General features: G+C 37.9%; 1 protein-coding gene across 21 annotated transcripts in view; it reads left to right on the forward strand.

Annotated features, from left to right (window-relative positions):
• PAM (peptidylglycine alpha-amidating monooxygenase) overlaps positions 1-18,481 on the forward strand; it is a 149,576-nt gene that overhangs the window by 24,405 nt on the left and 106,690 nt on the right. For all 21 annotated transcript variants that reach the window (XM_027605757.2, XM_027605758.2, XM_027605759.2 and 18 more), the window contains exon 3: positions 8,929-8,986. In XM_027605757.2, coding sequence (XP_027461558.1) covers positions 8,929-8,986 — 58 coding nt within the window. The remainder of the gene's footprint in view (positions 1-8,928; positions 8,987-18,481) is intronic.

Consider the following 18,481-nt stretch of genomic DNA (forward strand, 5'->3'; position numbering starts at 1 on the left):
TGGGTGGGTGGAAGAATGGACTTCTACACAGACATTAAAAGAGATTTAAAGGTGGGCAAGTATTCATGAGATGACTCTGACAAGACATAAGGGAACAGCCCCAGAAAGAACAGAAATTGTGTAGACCACTTTGTTTTCTGATACTTCATTTTAAATTTCAAGAGAGTTGGATGCAACCGAAGTAGTACAGTAATTGACAGAGCTGTTCAATTCCGGAGCTTCTCTTCCATGACACCATATCGTCCTAGAGTCAAATGTAAGCCACTTAGCATAGAAATGTGGTGTTTGGGGGGTAGGGACTGTGGGACCTTCTGTGTTCTGAAATATCTGCAAACAGATTTGAGATAGTCATTTTCCAATCTGCTGCTAAAAGAGAGGGACAGGGGTGTGACTAGTTAATGTTGGCACAAGGTTCAGAAAGCTTTCATTTTGGGGAAACTTGATGAAAAGCATAAACCACTGGCTTAGGCTTGGGGAAGGTAAGTAGTAGAGGTCATCAGCAACCCCTGTTGAGAAGAGTAGTTTCCTCTCACATAATTTCCTCAGAATCAGGAATCCAAGGAAGATCCCACCATAGGTGATTAATTATAGACTGTTATTAGTCTGTTCCTTTCTGTTTTCTCTTAAATGAAAGTGTGTGAATGCTCTAAGACAGATGTTCACTCATCAAAATATTTTTCCCTTCATCATTTGCTCATACAGATTTGTAATTCCCAAAGAAGAGCCCTTGCCAGGAAGTCGCTTCCACTTGAGCTACTTGGCATTAAGAATCTTGTCATCATCAGCCACAGTGCGATTATAGTTTAAAAATGCAGATGGGATTCTAGGATGAGTCAACTGAAGGATAAAATTCATATGAAAAAGTGATACTGTATAAAACCCTAATTAGGCAGCATCTATAATACAGGTTTCACTTCAGCCTTTTTAAAATTGTCAGTTTTTTGCCACCAAAGGAGGAAGGTACATGCAAAATTCAGCAAATATTTATAGAGCTCCCAGTGTATGCCAGATGGTATTCTAAATGCTTAGGATGCAAGACAGACATTATTACAAGAAGATTACATTCTAGATTGGGCTAAACATCCAAAAAGTTGGTGGGGCTTGAGCTTATAGCTTGACGTTTAGGACAAGAGTAGAGCATTTTGGAGAATACTTTCTTTTAGTCAATTTGGGAATGTCTTTTTAACATGAAATCTTCACTATGACTATTTCTTCCAGAGCTTAATGAATATAAACATAAAAAGACACATATTTTATATGTGTATGTTAAGGGAAAGACAACAGCAAAGGGAAAATTAGAATAGAGTATATACAAAGTGACAGTTTAAGGGATTTTATCTGTAAGTATCTTAAATTCTGGTTTTAGAGAGGTAGACTTGGGTTTTTTCTTTTTTTTTTAATTAAAAAGTTTATTATTCCTCAACTTCTCCCAACTTTGCAACATAAATATATATTGCTGGAGAAGTTTAATAGCCTGTTAAGCTTTTTAATATAGAATACATCTAAAATAGAAAGTCTTGTTTATCTTCTTTCTTGATTCTTTTATTTTCTCCAGATTCTTATTTAAATTCCAATTAACATGCAATATAATATTGTTTCCTGGTGTAGAATTTAGTGATTCATCACTTACATAAAATACCTGGTGCCCTCCTTAATCCCCATCACCCATTTAGCTCATTCCCCCCGGCCACCTTCCCTCCAGTAACCCTCATTTTCTTCTCTATAGTTAAGAGTCTGTTTCTTGGTTTGCCTAGAGAGGGAGACTTTTTAAGCCTGAGCTTTGCTCCAGAAAGGCATTTGTGGTCTGCTATAATTTTCCTTTGCTTTAGCTTTCTTTTATACTAGGATGATGTTGAAAATACAGACTACTGTGTCAGTTTAAGCTTAGTAAGCGTGCATTAAAATCACTTTGGGAAATTTGATTCCATTTTCAAACTGGACCAACTAAAAGAAAACTTTGCAAAACAATTTTCCAATTGCTTCCTTCCTCTCCTAACTAGGATGCTTGTCAAAGAGGCCTTATCATGGGGCGCCTGGGTGGCTCAGTCGTTAAGCATCTGCCTTCGGCTCAGGTCATGATCCCAGCGTCCTGGGATCGAGCCCCACATCGGGCTCCCTGCTCGCGGGAAGCCTGCCTTTCCCTCTCCCGCTCCCCCTGCTTCTGTTCCCTCTCTCGCTGTGTCTCTCTCTGTCAAATAAATAAATAAAATCTTTAAAAAAAAAAAAAAAAGAGGCCTTATCATATTCTCAGCCTTTGCCTCGTGGGACTGCCAACACTACTATCAGTGCCTGAGGTTTCCACTGGTTCTTCGCAGAGCTCAAGTTATTTAAACCCGAAGTGAGGGGGAGCCTAGGTGGCTCAGTCGGTTAAGCATCTGCCTTCTGCTCAGGTCATGATCCTGGGGTCCTGGGATCAAGCCCCAGGTCACTGCATGGAGCCCCAAGTCGTGCTCTCTGCTCAGCAGGCAGTCTGCTCCTCCCTCTTCCTCAGTTCCCCCCACCCCACCCCCCGCTCATGCTTGCTCTATCTTAAATAAATAAACACAATCTTAAAAAAAAAAATACATAAACCCAAAGTGAGTACTGTATGAAAATGAAGGGCTTTCCTGGAGCCTCCACAGTTTGTGTGGATCGGATTTAAACTGTGCATGATCTTGGTTGGTGAAGAGGGTACTACTTGCTTTGCAAGCAACAACTCAAAGGCACAAAGTCACAGTTGCCACCATGAGATGGCTTCACTGCTCTGGTTATTTAACAAGGGACGGCGGAGAAAAGTCACCAGAGACCACGCCATACACAGTATAGTATCTTTACGGGTTGTGGCCTATTCGCAGAAAACAACCCTTTGCAAACAGCCGCAGAAATAACCATATCCGGGTAAAACTGGGTCATGTTGTCTATTTATATGCCTATTTGTGTCACCACATTGGAGAATCTCCTTAAGAAATGTTGTCTGCAGGGACCCTTTTAAGTCCAAACAATATAAGGGCAGTGAGGATATTATCTAATCAGGATCAAATCATAGTGTTCAGCACTAGAATCTGAATGGTACCTCTGGTTTCCCAAAACAAAAATTACTGGTTTTATGTGAACAGATGGTTTTGTTTGTACCATATTAATTTAAATAAGCAGTTGATTTTATTAACTACTTATTCTGTAGAAACTACTGCATTTCTGTCTCACAAACAACTAAATCAAAATAAAGAACACTTTTTACATAATGTAAGCAAGGTGTTACTGAACCCTTTTGTCTACATGAGAACTCTTGGTTTAAAATGGGTGATAACAGGGGCGCCTGGGTGTCTCAGTCGGTTAAGCATCTGCCTTCGGTTCAGGTCATGATCTTTGGGTCCTGGAATCGAGCTCCCTCTTGGGCTCCCTGCTCAGTGGGGAGTCTGCTTCTCCCTCTCCCTCTCCCTCTGCCCCGTCCCCCTGCTCCTGCACACTCTCTCTCAGATAACTAAAACACAATCTTTTAAAAAATGGGTAATAATAGAATATAATAGGAGTTCTTTGGCAATAAGCACTTTTCTTTCATTTCTAGCACACTTCTTTTGTCAGAAAAATGTGCTTTTCTTGGATAGTTCCAGTAGCAGCAGTAAAGAGGCATCAGCAATATCATCATATCCCTTTTGATTCAGATTTGGCTGATGTGCCATAACAGCACTGGGAAACGTGGCTATGTAGATTCACATTATTTCTCCCTTTTTGTACCTCTGAGCCTTATGTTAGCAGTTTGAATCAACAGCATTTTACAGACACTCCCCTGGCACCAAGCTCAGATACTGCGTTCTTCCCACAGAGAGACAAAGAGGATTCAATGATGATATATGGAAAATTGTGAAAGGTTGTACTGCTGGTTTGGGTTGAATTATGGAAACATCCTCTCTGGGACTGTGTGTTCAAATGAAGAAACTATTATAATGGGCAGTAAGGTGCTGTTTTTGTGTCTTCAGAATGTGTTAGAGAGAAACACTGATCTGAGTTATGTATATGCTTTCAAATAGCTTTACTTTGCAGAAACAAAATAATGGCAAAATTAAATCTCTGTAGTTCTAGTCTAGTTCTTTGCAGCTTGTCAACAAGCTTTCATGAGATACTCTCAGATGCTATTGAAAATTTAGGGGACTGGGACTAAAACTTCTTGTTAAATTTTATGTCTCTTGGATTCCTTTATTTCTCCCCTTAAGCAAGTAAACAACAAAAGTTGTGTCTAAGAACTGATATTCTCTTTTCAAATATTAGAGAGATTTGAAAAACAACCTCTGTCCAACCCTTGTGGACAGAGAAGTGTTTTAATGAACTGGGTTCAAATTCCATTTCATAAGTTTTGGGAATTTTGTTTAATCACAAACAACTTACCTGTTTGAACTTCAGTTTTATATCTTTAAAACAGTGTCTGTAACACCTACCTGGCCGTGTTATCATGGGAAATAACTATGATGGAAAGCTTCTAGAATAAAGTAGGAGGTTCAATAAATGTTTTCCCTTTGACAAGGTATCATATGCTAAATATTGATCATATGTTTAAGTCAGTTGAATTTGTTTTGTATTGTTTACAAAGGGTGTGGGGTTATATTTATCTGATCAGGGTACTGTTAAATAATGTTCTCTATGGTTATCCTGCAAAAAAGAAAAACATAACTGGTTACTTGTTCGTATCAGTGATATAATGGTTTTATTACTTTGAAAAATGTATTGTCCCAGTTTTCTTAATATTGTTGTCTCAGAAGGCTTTGTTTTTTTAAAAAAGTTTCTCGATCGCAGGGTTGGTAGTAGTTAACTATGTGATTATATGCTATTATAGCCTTAAATTCTTATACTGACTACTGCTTACAGCATGGAGTTTAAATTTAAAGTAACTATCCCTTCTTGGTGACCTGCTATAGAAATTAACCTATATTGATGAAACAGTATTTTGTAATCACCTAAATAATCTTTCTTTCCCTGTGCTATAATGAGTTCATAATAGTTTGGCAAAGGCTATTGTCCAATCCATTCTTCAGCAGATTACCTGTCTTGTAAAAAAAAAAAAAAAGAGTTATTCATTTACTTATGAAGAGCCTTACATTTAATTTTAAATATAGGATTTAGTCTCATAGTTAGAGAAAAAGAGATATGAAGGTTCAGAGGACCCTCCAGAATCATGTTTAACTAGATTAAAATGGCAAGAAACTAGATTAATGGCAAGAAAGTGGCAGGAAAGATACACAGTTATCTCTAATCATCCTGAAGGTGTAAACTTGAGGACTTTTAATCCTTATTCCACACTACCTCAGTGGCCTTAGGTAGATCAATAACCTTTCTGTGAATCAGTTTCCATTTCTGTAAAAAATGATGCAGTGCCTGTTCGTCCTACTCACAGCATAACTGTGAGAAGAAAATGAAGTAATACAAAAAGAGTGCTTGTTCAGACCCAGCCAGCCTAAGGGGGACAGAACTTGGCCCTGAGTCATCTTTAAGATATGGCTTCTCCAGTTAAACCCTGTAAATGACCCTCAGGGCCATACCTTCCTTACAGAGATCTTGAGCTCTCAACTTAATTCTAGGAACCAAACTATATTACCAGAATACTATAGAACAAAATCACTGATACCTTTTACACTTGCAGAGAAAAGAATGTATTAATTTTTGTTATTCTCAGTTCTGTTGAACTGGTCTTCAGAGCTTTCAGCTGAAGGCTAATTATTGATTTGATACACACTGTATTTTTTAGTGTGCTCATTTTTAGAAAAAAAAGTTTTTACCTTATTTTCTTCTAACAGAATTATTCTTTATCTTGAAAAATGGGGCATGAGTAAAATCCTAAATCAGAGAATAAGGGGGCATGGGACACCATTGATGCAATGTGTAATACAGACTTTGCTCTCCCAAAATAATTTTGCCAAATGCTATTTTTTCTGCAGAGGATCTCCCTCATCTCGTCTTCATTTTTTATTTTTTAAACTGGCTTCAACAGAACAGAAAAGAAACCATTGAAATCTGAATATATTCTCATTTTCAAAGAACTTATAAGCCAAGAAATAAAAATTGACAGAAGGAGGACGTTCCCAGGTTATTCTGTCCTTTAAAATTGCACAGCTGCTGATAAGAATAAGAATTACAATATGGATTTGATCAGTTCTGAGTATAATAGTAGTTTCCTTTTTTCTGTACATGGAACCATTATTGTTTTTAGTTGTTTATTTATTTTTTTTAAAGATTTTATTTATTTATTTGACAGAGAGAGAGCAAGAGAGGGAACCCAAGCAGGGGGGGAGTGGGAGAGGGAGAAGCGGGCTTCCCGTTGAGCAGGGAGCCCGATGCGGGGCTTGATCCCAGGACCCTGAGATCATGACCCGAGCTAAAGGCAGATGCTTAACCAACTGAGCCACCCAGGCACCCCTGGTTGTTTATTTTTAATCAAAAGAACCAACTTTTTGAATTTGATGTATGTATTTTGTCCTATAACTTAAGTATTCCAAAAACAGCTTGAAGTGGCTTATAATGAAATGAAAGATAAAATAAACCAAAAACAAGTCCAAATATGAAAGAACTTTTGTTTGGTGTGTGTTTAATTGCAACCTTTGATCCTTTCTTATTGTACATATGTGCTTAGCTACTTTAAATTGACTTTTCTTTTTATATTTCCTTGAAGTCATTAATTGTTCATAGTGCTTTGAATGATCTGTAACGCATTATTCAGGCTACCTTGTTCAGATTCCAGCTCCTGCACTTGTTAGTGTCAAAAGGTACATCAGGTGGACATGGATTAAAGTGGTAAAGACAGATTTTCTTCAAAAATTACCATTGTGATAGTGAAGGAGGTCCAGTGTGAACTGAAGTCAACTCTGCCAAAACAAAGGACAGAAGACCTTTGGAGTCTGGGGGCGGGGAGGGCAAAGCACTGAGGAGTATTGCGGGGGGGTGGCTCCTGGGACTCGGCCATCTGGATTTGTTCATTGGCACCTATCTAGAGGAAAAACAAGCTTCTCATATCTTCATGACAGGAAGCAGTGATGGAAGTTAGAGCAAGGCATCCACTGGCTGAGAACCAGAGCAGAATTGTCACATTGAATGTGAGAAGACAGTTCTGGGTGATGGAAGGTTCACATCTCAGAGAGGCAGAGCAAAGTTTTACAATTGCCAGCTTTCTTTCTTTCTTTCTTTTTTTTTTTTTAGAGGATTACATATTAAATTGCCAGCTTTCTAAAGCAACTACGCTAAGAGGGGTTTCAAGAGCCTATCTGCCTAGTGCCAGGTTTTGGCTAGAACAAACAGAACAGTTACTTAGCCTCTGTTTGCCTCGGTTTCCTCATCTGTAAAATGGGGTGAATAATAGTATTATATCACAAAGCTATGTTTTGAGGATTAACGAAGTTAATACATACAGTGTTTAGAACAGTGCTGGCACATAGGAAGCTCTCAGTAAATGTTAGTTATTATTTTTACTATCTTTAAAGTGGAGTTCATAATAGTATCTATCTACCATGTTTGATTATTTTAGTTATTAAATGATATAATCTGTTGAGAACTGTGCCTGGCACATACTAAGCATTCAGTAACTGTTGGCTTAGCAATAGTAATAGTAGCAACAGCAGCTATCATAACCACGAATAGCTTCCAGCCCTGACTTACTCATAGCTCAGGAGGGCCAAATCGAAAAGAATCTTACACTTACTGTTTTGTATGTTAGAATGGAGTTTTGTGACAGTAGTAATTCAGAGATTGGAAAAATATTTATGAGCAATCTTGTACATGATTATAAGACCTTTAAGCATTATTTTGCCATTATATTTCTCGGGTTTTGAATACACAGTCCACATCTCTATCATTTATGTAGCTTAACCTCCTTGCTGTGCAATCTTCAACATTTCCCAGCACGTTTCCTTCTTAGCAAAATAGAGGTGAATCTAAATAATTATAACGAAACAAAACAGTTTGCTCAATTGAGAAAAAAATGGCAATATAAAGGTAGTAGTGAAGACTAAATCTTCTTTCTGGAATTTTTCAAAGTTTAACATGCTGATTTGAGGTGTATGTGAACTTCTACCCAACACAGAATTTTAAAAAGAGGTACAAATTTCACCATTTTTCAGTGCTAACCAGTAGGTTTAGTAATACGCAGATGATCTCTGTCTGTGTTTATGGATTCTCTTGATTCCAGCACTGTATGGTGTTAACCCATGAAGTATGAATTATTAAATGAGTTTAGTCTATATTTGTATTGGGCGTATGATCAGCCATGGCACATAGTTCCCTGCATAGGCTCTTCCACTAAGGAAGTGGAATGCATAGGTCAACAGAAGCCCGTTCTCTTTAAATTGCAATTTTTATCACTAAAAATTCTTAATGTTAATATATTTGATGGTGGAAAATTGGCCATTTAGATAAGAGACTAGCTGCTGGAAAAGAAAGAATAACGAGTTAGTGTTGATTTCGTCAATGTACTACATAAAAACATTAAGGGAGAATAACCAAATATTATATTTTAAGACCAACTTTTATTCATTGTACTTCTCTAGTTAATATTTGAGCACTTGTAAAGTGATTCAGGAAATTAAATATTTAATTATGCATATAGTGAAGGTGGTCAGCACTAACTCCTACCACTTTAAAGTCAAGTGCATTAAAGTGTTTCACTCTTTTTATAGAAGCATCTTAACTGTTGCCTTTTAACTGTGACAGTACTAGAAATATCACTTGTGATAATTGGTCTTATAAATAGGATTTGAAATCAATTAGGAAAGAGTCCTAGAAAAATGTTTGGAGTACCTATGTACTAGACTTGGCCCTTCCATTACTTTGGTCCCACCCAATTGGTAGGCAACTTTAACTTCCTGGGCCAGTAGTTCCTTTTCAGTCATAGAGCCCATGCTTTTACTCGTTTTTTTTCTTCTTTACTAGCAGCAGATTAATTCAGATTTCGTATCTTTCTTTCCCTAATAGTCTGATACATACTTCTGCATGTCATTGCGTTTGCCAGTGGATGAGGAAGCCTTTGTGAGTAAGTATTAATTGGATGGTGTGCTGGGGTGGGTGGTTGAAGGGAGGGCAGCTATTTGAAGTCAGTGAAAGGTTCTCTTTGATGGTTATGAACATATTAATCTTTTACTGTCAGTTTCTAAAATGCATTTATCATGCCTAATGCAGAAACAAACTAGAGAGAGCCACTCAGAGACAAGATTACAAACTGTATCTGGAGACATTCATGAGTAATAGTAGTTAAGGAGTTGCATGCAGATGTCAATGGTTGCCAACACCGTGTGGTCCCATTTGTATAGTATTGGCTTTCTGTCTGTGGCTGGATGCTTAATTCCACTCCACTCAACAGACTGTTTATTTACCTGCTGGTTCATGCTATAAATTGACTGTACTTAGACTCAACATCAGGGAATTTAAGGTTTTACCTGTCAAACAGTAGATGGATAGAAAGGAAGGAAGGAAGGATTGAGAGAAGGAAAGAAGGGAAGGAGGGAGATGGGGGAAAGGAAGGAACATTGGTCCTGTTGTTTATATTATAGAATAAGAGGAGTCATACATAAATGGCTGGTCCTTCCCCAGCTGAGGTTTTAAATCGGATAGGAAAAGTGACAAAATGCCATCTGTTTTCATCTAGGTTGTTTTAATTGAAATATCCCTATGACAGACTTTTAACTGTTTAGGGAGAAGGTGTGATTGGCAAATTATTGATGGACTTGTTCTTTTTCTCCCCCTGCTTTACTTTACTTTTCTGGTTTGAGATGTTGATTTTGGAGAGAAAGTAATGGTAATGAGAGTTGTGCTTTGGTCCCATGAAACTAATCTGCAAGTGGACTGTCTGAAATGGCTATTATTTGAATTATAAAATGTGTACAGTTGCCTCGGGGCCATCTGAGGATGAATTTTCATGAGGTGTTCCCACAGGAATATACATTATAGACCTGAAAAGCCAGACCAATGTGCATTTTTTCCCCCCCACACTTTGGTGGCAATTCCAACAGAAAATACAACTTATAACAGCACTCTGAAAATTTGTTCCCATAGTTAATTCCTAAGAATGAAAGTCAGACCTTGAGAAGGTGAGTGTTGCCTGAGTGTCCTTACTTTGTATAATAATTGAATATTACCAAGAAAAAAAAAGTAGAAAGGACAGTGCTCCCAAATCCTGAACTCTATAAGACAGAGAATAACTTAAATTCTTAATTGTAGTGCCTCGTGTAATGCTAAATGTGATTTAGGATACGAATTCGTCATTAAGATATCAACAATAAAGCTTTCCTCAATTTGATATCCACATTTTTGGCAGCCTAGGAGAAAATAATATTTACTCGCTGAAAGGCATTTTTGTGTCAAGTTTTTTTCTTTACTGATTTGATATTTTCTTTCCAAGTTCCAGGAGAGTCTTGATTGCTCCTGTTTCACATTTGCTTAGAAGAAAAGGCCAGTCTCCATATCTATATAAATATAAGAGTCATGTTTCACAGCAACATTATGGGTCTCACATTAATAGGTTACTGATTTGTTTCTGGAGGGTGGTGGTAGTATATGATTTCAGAGCTGGTGACTCTAGGGACTATAAATACATATCCTGGAATGTGTTCTTGCTCTCCTAATATAAATGTGTTTACTTCCACATAAATTAAAAATGAAAAGTACAAGTGAATATATTCAGTCAAGGAAAATATTCATAGGAAACTCATAAAGGACTGTATTAGAACTAGAGTACTAAACGTTTCTGCATTTTCTTAGGCACTTCCCTTCTAAGATTAAACTATTCCGAGTTCTGAGGTCCTTAAAGGAGCTTGTGAGATTAATAATTATTTTCAGTATCTTTTTCTTTCTCTTTATTGCTGGGAGAATTGCATGAATACTAAAGATTTTGTCACTTGTTCAAGTCCTTTAATGTACTAGCCCCAGGCGATTTGTGGTTACCATTATCTTGCATAATCCAGCAACCGTAGGTGTTTAGGTGTAAGCAAATTAGAACTGGAAAATTGCAAACCAAAGAGAAATACCAAACAGTCATTTATATAAGGGAATAAGTAAGGGGAAGTTTGCGTGTATTGTCTCATTCTTAGGACAACCCTGAGGGTAGTCCCATTTTATAGTTAGAGAAACAAAGACAGGAACATCTCTTTCTTTGGTTTAATCAAATGGTAGGATGGAGTAGTAGTAGTAAGGATATATAGAATCCTTACTCATACAATCAGCTCATTACCACCTGTTTACTAAGGGCCTACCAACACTAAGATACTTAGAGCTAAGCATAAGTAAGCCATTTTATGGAGGAGGAAACAGAGGGTCAGAGAGATCAAAGAACATGCCCAAGCTTTTTACTATGTATTCCCCTACCTGTATGCTGTTAAAATCGTAACAGATTTATCTATATGTGAGGATAGTGAATCAAAGAAGAAATGGAAGAAGTTATCAAATGGATAGATGGAGCCAAAATACAGCAGTAGCACATCTCGGTCTTCCTCGCATCAAATACAATTACTCTTTCATTCCCTTATCTTCACTCGCTAATGGGAACACAGCTTTGCCAAAAAGACAAATAAACCTCAAACCATCTTGCAAGATGAAACCCAGTACACATGAAGATTAAAAATTTACGGAAGGAAAAGGGTTTGAATGCATAGGTTGTATATTGTCTGCCTTGTCTCAGAGTATTTCTAGGATGCCCTCAATGGTTTGGTCATAAGTAGGTTTTCCAGATTCCCAAAGTGAAAGTTTTGCTAGTGGTAACCAAGGCTTTGCCACGATTGAAAAATATGGGTTGTCCCAAATTCTAGGTCTCAGGATGCCTTATCAGAAGATTAGATATGGTTGAAATGAGCTCTTATAAAGGCTTTAATACTTTATTTCTTTTCTTAAGACATTTATCAGTGTTATGCTTTCTGCTTTCATTATCTGTGCCTCTTCAGTTTTTGAATGCCCCCGGGGTATGTGCAACCGGATATGGTGGGGGACTCAATATTGTTTGCTTCATACATGAGGGAACACTAAACAAGTGTTTTGCTTGACCATTTTTAAGGCAATATATCATATAGTGGACAATTTACCTTTTTGCCTTTAATTACACTCTTATTTGAACATAAAGGAATAATTCTTTTTTAAGAAAAACCACTTGTTCATAAATTCGGCAAACTTTAAAATTCTACTGTGTGCCAGATATTGGGCAAGGCAATGGGGATGTGAGGTATAATATAAATACAAAGAAATTACAGCCTGGCAGAGTTCTAGAAGACAAGAATACAAATATTATAACATCTGAAGAGAACTTTCTCCTTTGGCTTTTCAAATTTCTAAAGAAAATCACAAAAGGCAGAGTACAATTCAGATTGCTTATTAGGACTAAAACAAACTCTCTTGATGGTGTTAAAAGCCAGAATTGCTTTTGAATAATTCATAATTTTGGCTTTCTGCTTGTGTGACTAGTTATGTAACTCATTTTAGATAAACATACTTCTTCATTTTGAGAAGATACCGTCACAATTGTCATAGAATTTATATGTGCATATGCTTGTCATATTTACGTATGAGCATACACAACATCTTTGATGCATTTATGTGTCTCCATTGAATTATTAAATGTGAATTAAATAGTTGTTTGGGGAAATACAATAATGAAGATAAATATAATTTTTATGCTTTGAAAAAAATCATTGCTTTCCCTAGAGCATTGCTTTTGTTTATTGTTTTAATAAGAAATCACAGATTGGAATGGGTGAAGGTATGATAAAATCTGCATTTGACCACTGAACCGTGATGCTGTCTAAAAGGTGTTTTACAGACACTCAGAGGAATTGACTCTGACAGCAGCCCACTCAGCCAAGAAATTTGACTGTCATCTTCATCCACTTGCTTTCCCTCACATGGGTGACCAGTAAATAAATGTGTCTTTTCCTTAGTGAATGATGGCAGGTCCCTATCTATCAAATTGCACTATACAAATGAGATAGAAGCCATTGAATTTAGAAATAGGTGAAATTAATCTAGTGATTCATTGCTCTTCGTTTTCTTGGGTTTCTCTCTTGAATGTAGAACAAATTCTACTGCAGAATAGCACAGTTAGACTTGAGTATTTTCAAATGTGACCGTTTCTAAACAAAGCACATATTCAGGTGATACTGGGTCCCTGTGTCAGAAAATACAGGAACATCTAATTTTGATCATGCTTATGGGTCATTACATAAAGTCATTATATGACTATAAAGACCAAGGTCTGGCAGGATAATCACATTTTATGGCCTGATGTGTATTTGTACATGCGTGTGAGTCTCCCTCCGCATGCAGTGACTCTGTCACCTTTCTGTTTCCAATTAGTTGACTGCATATCCTTTCCTTTCTCTCTTCACTCGGGATTTTCTCCAACGTGAAAAGTGTAGGCTCTCTCTCCACAGGACCATTGGGTACCTTCCCGCAAGCACCCTCGGAAGCTTTTCTAGTTTCTGAGTGGAAGTTACTTGGAGAGATAGCACAAATAAGAGCTACACTTATAGGTCTCTGATGAGCAGGTAAAATCTGATTTGCTTGGTCATAATCAGGAAGGAGAAGCTGCAGCTGTCCGCCTATTCTCAGAGTATTTCCAGGATGCCCTCTATGGTTTGGTCACCCAAATACCACATTTCCAACACGACGACCCCTGATGACCCCTAGGTTTTTTTTTTTTTTTTTTCAGGTGATAAAACAAAGGGAGAGGGAGGAGTAGGACCCAACTCATTATCTTTTATAAAGCTGAGAGTTAAGAATGTCTTGGGGATCACCAGAAAGTAACTGACACTTGGACAGTGCTGTTTTACTGCAGTAATGTCAAAATACCACCCACCCCCCAGCGCTCCCAGGAAAATGGCCAATTCAGAAAGCGCAGGTTTGAGTCAGATTTGTTGTGTGAATGCCCTTCATTAGCGGGGGGTTCGTCGCATTTTGACAGTCATTCGGAAGTAGTCATTTCAGCTCTTTCAATGGGGCTGACTTCAGGGACCAGCTCTAAGAAGGTTGAGTATGAACTGTTGTAGTCAGACCAAACATCATGTGATAGACAGAGAGGATTTTGTCTGCATCTGGGAAGATAGTCCATTTGGATCTGCAGAGGAGAGGAGAATATTCCAGTGGCCAATGGTCTGATTGATGAAGGAGCACACTGGGCTCAAGTGTGAGCCTCACCACCTGCCGGCCACATGGTCGCACACGAGTGACTCAGCCTGTCCGTCCTCAAGGCTCAGCTGCTTGAGGGGAAAGGACCAGACTGCTAGGGTCCTTGTGAGCAGTGAGGGAGCCTGGCCTTGGGGCAAGCCCTCAGTAACTATTAGTGGTTAGGGATGGTTATTAAGTGCAGAGGGCTGCCCCCCCCAGAGTACAGAGTGGTGCAGGCAGCTATCATGTTGCAAACTTGGCGGGGCGGGGAGAGGGAGAAGGGGTGCAGGGGACTGGTCAGCATTATGCACGGCCCAAAAAGGCAAGAAGGGGCATTGGGTTTCATTCTGCGGGAAATTAATAGGGGACTACTACAAGGATGACGTTACAAATACAAGGCTTAATGAAGCTTAGGCTATTTTATCTTGCATAGCCTGGCTGATAAAGTCTATTTATTGTTTATATAGTTGGTTCTGACATATATACCAAAAATTTCCATCTTAAAAGGTCTAACATCCAGAAGTTTAATTCTTTTTTGTCCTTAAATTCCTTCATTTGGAGGCAAGGGTTATTACATTTTAAATTTGTGTTCCATTTAAAGACTTGCTCAAGGTGTCTTATTTCTTGGTTAATTTGGCAACAGCAGCTTCAAGTCCTCATAAACCACGTTAAGACTCTTTCTGAAGTGTACATCATTGTCCAAGCTAGCGAGAATTAATGGCAATTTCTCTGTTAAACTTTCTGATCTAAAATGTTCAAGCAAAAAGTCTTTATTTTAGTGTAGAATTGCTTTATGGTTATGCAGGAAGCTGGCAGAAGATAACATAATATGCGATGGCTGTGGGTTTTTAACATGCTGCTAAATGGGCTTTGCTGCTATGGGCTTTCCACGTGTCTGAATTCTCTGACTCCACTGCAGGACGATGAACATTACGGATGATCATATCCTACACTTACATGACAATTTAGAGCATTATCTTCAGTTTCTGTGAGTGGATTTTGAAATACAATCTTCATTTTGGGGGAAACAAAGAAATGTTTATGGAAGTGATATTAAGATCTGGGGCCTTTTTTTTTTTAAATGATAACAGCTCTTTTACATTATTATGCCTTAAACCTGACATCTCTCTAGTCTCTCAAATTGGTGTGCCTGCTTCAGATCTCAGCCTTAAAATGACGTGAGGTGATTTTGATGGATCAACCAATTTTACTCCCCAAAAAAACTTTTTTATAAATTTATTTTAAAAAGGAACTTTGTTTTTACTGTTTGCCCTGTACATTTAGGATGGCAATACAACCCAGGCTAAGATGAGTTAACTAAACTCTAAGCATGCTTACATAATATGTATTCAGCCACTAAAAATGTTGACAGAGGTCAGAATCACCTAAGATTCACCTGTGAAACTTTTCACATGTACACTTGCCCGGAATGGCCTCTCAGATTTAAATGAGATATTGATGGAGGAAGGGCTAGGACTGATCCAGGATCGACCTTGAGCATCTGTATTTTTAATAAGCTGCATAAGATAATTCTAATGTGCAGCAGTAGATAAAAAGTACCATTGACAAAAATTGTTTAATAACACATAAAAATATCCACAGCATAGGAAATAAACCATTTACTATGTACAATATGATTCCACTGGGAGGAAATAGGAAACAAAGCCAACAATAATGATCCCTAATGATATATATACGGGCAATAGTTCTAGAATGCCTAAGTTCTGAAGATACAAATTTGCATTTACAAGTCTTCTTTTTTATCTGATAGGTTAATTATCCATGGTCTGTAGTATTCCTCTAGTGCATATATTTAGCTAAAAGGGGTGTTTCTCCCATATTCAGTGGTGATGTAGGGTTGATTGTATGTGTATGGATAGCTCCTAAATCTCTAGTTCCTACACTTGGCTACGTGGGTTCTTCGAAATCTTTCCACATCCTGCGTCTGGCAGATACATCGAAATTTGACATGCAGACCTGGATATCCACTTGGAAAAATGGAGAGAAAGCCAAGTGCTAAATGAAATTCTATCCTAGGTCACATTCGTAGAGAATTTTATGGCCCTGATTGTAGTCTAATGTTAGCTAAAAGAAGCCATAAATTTCAAACAACCTAATGCAGTTAGTACAAATGTTGCTTAGAACTCCAGAAACTAGACCTAAGTATCTCTGCTCAGTATGTCGCCTACATACATCCTTTCAAGTCTTTCACTTCAGATGACATTATCCTTTGAGAAATCATCCAACCTGTGCACTTTCAGCGCCATTGCATTCCTTTAATTAATGTGCATGAGTTACTATTTCTGGAGTCTTAGTCCTTCAACAATATTTGATTCCCAGGACTTACTCACATTTACTTGCCTATAAACTTTTTCCTGATCTTATATATCAGACATTCTGAACCAACACCCATTGAGACTGAAGTTCCATTTCCATTTAAGCAACTGTCATCTTATTATTGAGTTAGAAGAGTCGGCACTTTTTAATCTTACCGGATATAACATTCCCTTGCGTTCTCACAAGGCTGTGCTCCTGCCTGTTTGTCGCTATCCCAAGGCTGCCTTTGTTTTTCTGCCTGTCAGTTGTTTTCATTATTATCCTCTGGTTCTCTTCCCCTTGGATCCTTTATTTCTTTGCTGTATGATGGGAGAAAAAGAAAGAAGGGGGGTGGATTTCTTTTAAAATGTGATTTGAAAATATTTTCCCATATTCTTTTTGTGTAGTGTTGAAATCTCCAGCATAGTCATATGTGTATCTTGTGCCCAACAGACTTAATTCTTATTCACTAGGGATGGGATCTTGCTTTGCAAAGCTAGGAATAATAAGTGGGAATGGAGCAAACCCAAGAAATGAACCTGTCAGCCTAATCTTTTCCCAGTTGACCCCTCCCCACCACTGGCAGCAGGCCCTTCAATGAAATTGTCGAAGGCTTGCTTTGTTTTATGGCACCTACTCTTTGTTTTAGATTTACATTTTGATATGACATTCCTTTTGCTGGCGGTATTTTTCATTTCAACTTACAATGAATTGTACTTTGAGCTATAATTATATAAATACTTTGATATTATACTCTTTCTTTAGGATGTGAAAAAGATGTTTATATACCATTCTATGCCAGTAATTTACTTAGCATTTTTTTAAAGATTTTTATTTTTATTTATTTGAGAGAGAGAGAATGAGAGATAGCACGAGAGGGAAGAGGGTCAGAGGGAGAAGCAGACTCCCTGCTGAGCAGGGAGCCCGATGTGGGACTCGATCCCAGGACTCCAGGATCATGACCTGAGCCGAAGGCAGTCGCTTAACCAACTGAGCCACCCAGGCGCCCAGCATTTAAATTAGATCTTGAGATTCTGGAGGAATGCATGAGTCACTAAGAGTAAGCTATGAGAGGGACCTCTGAAGAATGTTCTTTTACTACCTCTTAAAGATATTGATTTATTTCTAATTATAGGAGCTAAGATTAAACACTTATCTAGTAAGAGTTCTGTGTGGAACAAATAAGTGGTTCTTAAAATAGTATGTCAGAAGGAGAAAAAAATCAGAAAATGGATAGAGAAGTTATACTTTGTATCATTTTTGCCCTTTACAAAGGACAATTAGAAGATCCTCTTGCATAAGCAAGGGCCCAGGCCAAACATTTGGCTTTCCTTCCTAATGAAGAGCCATAGAGATTGTATGTCTTCATGATCTGTTTTTCTCCCAACAGGTCTCCTCTCTGTCCGTCCCTGAATATTTTGCTTAATATTTCATTTTATGAATTTAATGATAGCCCACTCTTAAAAAAAAAAAAAAAAGTTTGCCTTGTTTCACAGCCCTACACACACTGCGTTAGTATTTTAAAAAAGAAACAAACAAACCCTGCTGGGGTCTCCTGCATGGATCCTGCCAGCTCAGGGCTTTCCCTAAGACTCTGTCTTGAGCCTTTTTTGTTCACCCTCATGGCTTCAGGGTTCAATTTTTAAATGATTCCCAAATACGTAATTCTCTGACTCTCTCTTAAACAAGAGTCACAGAATCCCATTCTTCTGCTGGGTATTTCCACCTGGACTTTTAGTGTTGCTTTGCACCCAGTAGTTAATTTCTTGATAAAATGCACTTGGCTATGTTGGCTTATTATCAAAATTCCCAGAATGATTCAAATTTAGGAAGTCTACTAATATAACCCACCCATAATAAATGAATTTAAAGGGAATGGGAATCATATGGTCATCTACGTAGGTTCTGAAAAACAGAGGAGTCATCCTCTTGTTTGACAAACACCCCATGGATTGGTGGAGGCGTATTGAAAAAGAGAGAGAGAGAGTAGGAGGTGGATACAGTCAGATCAAGAAGTTGGATGTCCATAGAGTGATATAAGCCATTTGATAAAAACAAATATAACAAA

The sequence above is a fragment of the Zalophus californianus genome, chromosome 5 (genome assembly GCF_009762305.2).
Source record: "Zalophus californianus isolate mZalCal1 chromosome 5, mZalCal1.pri.v2, whole genome shotgun sequence".
NCBI lineage: Eukaryota > Metazoa > Chordata > Mammalia > Carnivora > Otariidae > Zalophus > Zalophus californianus.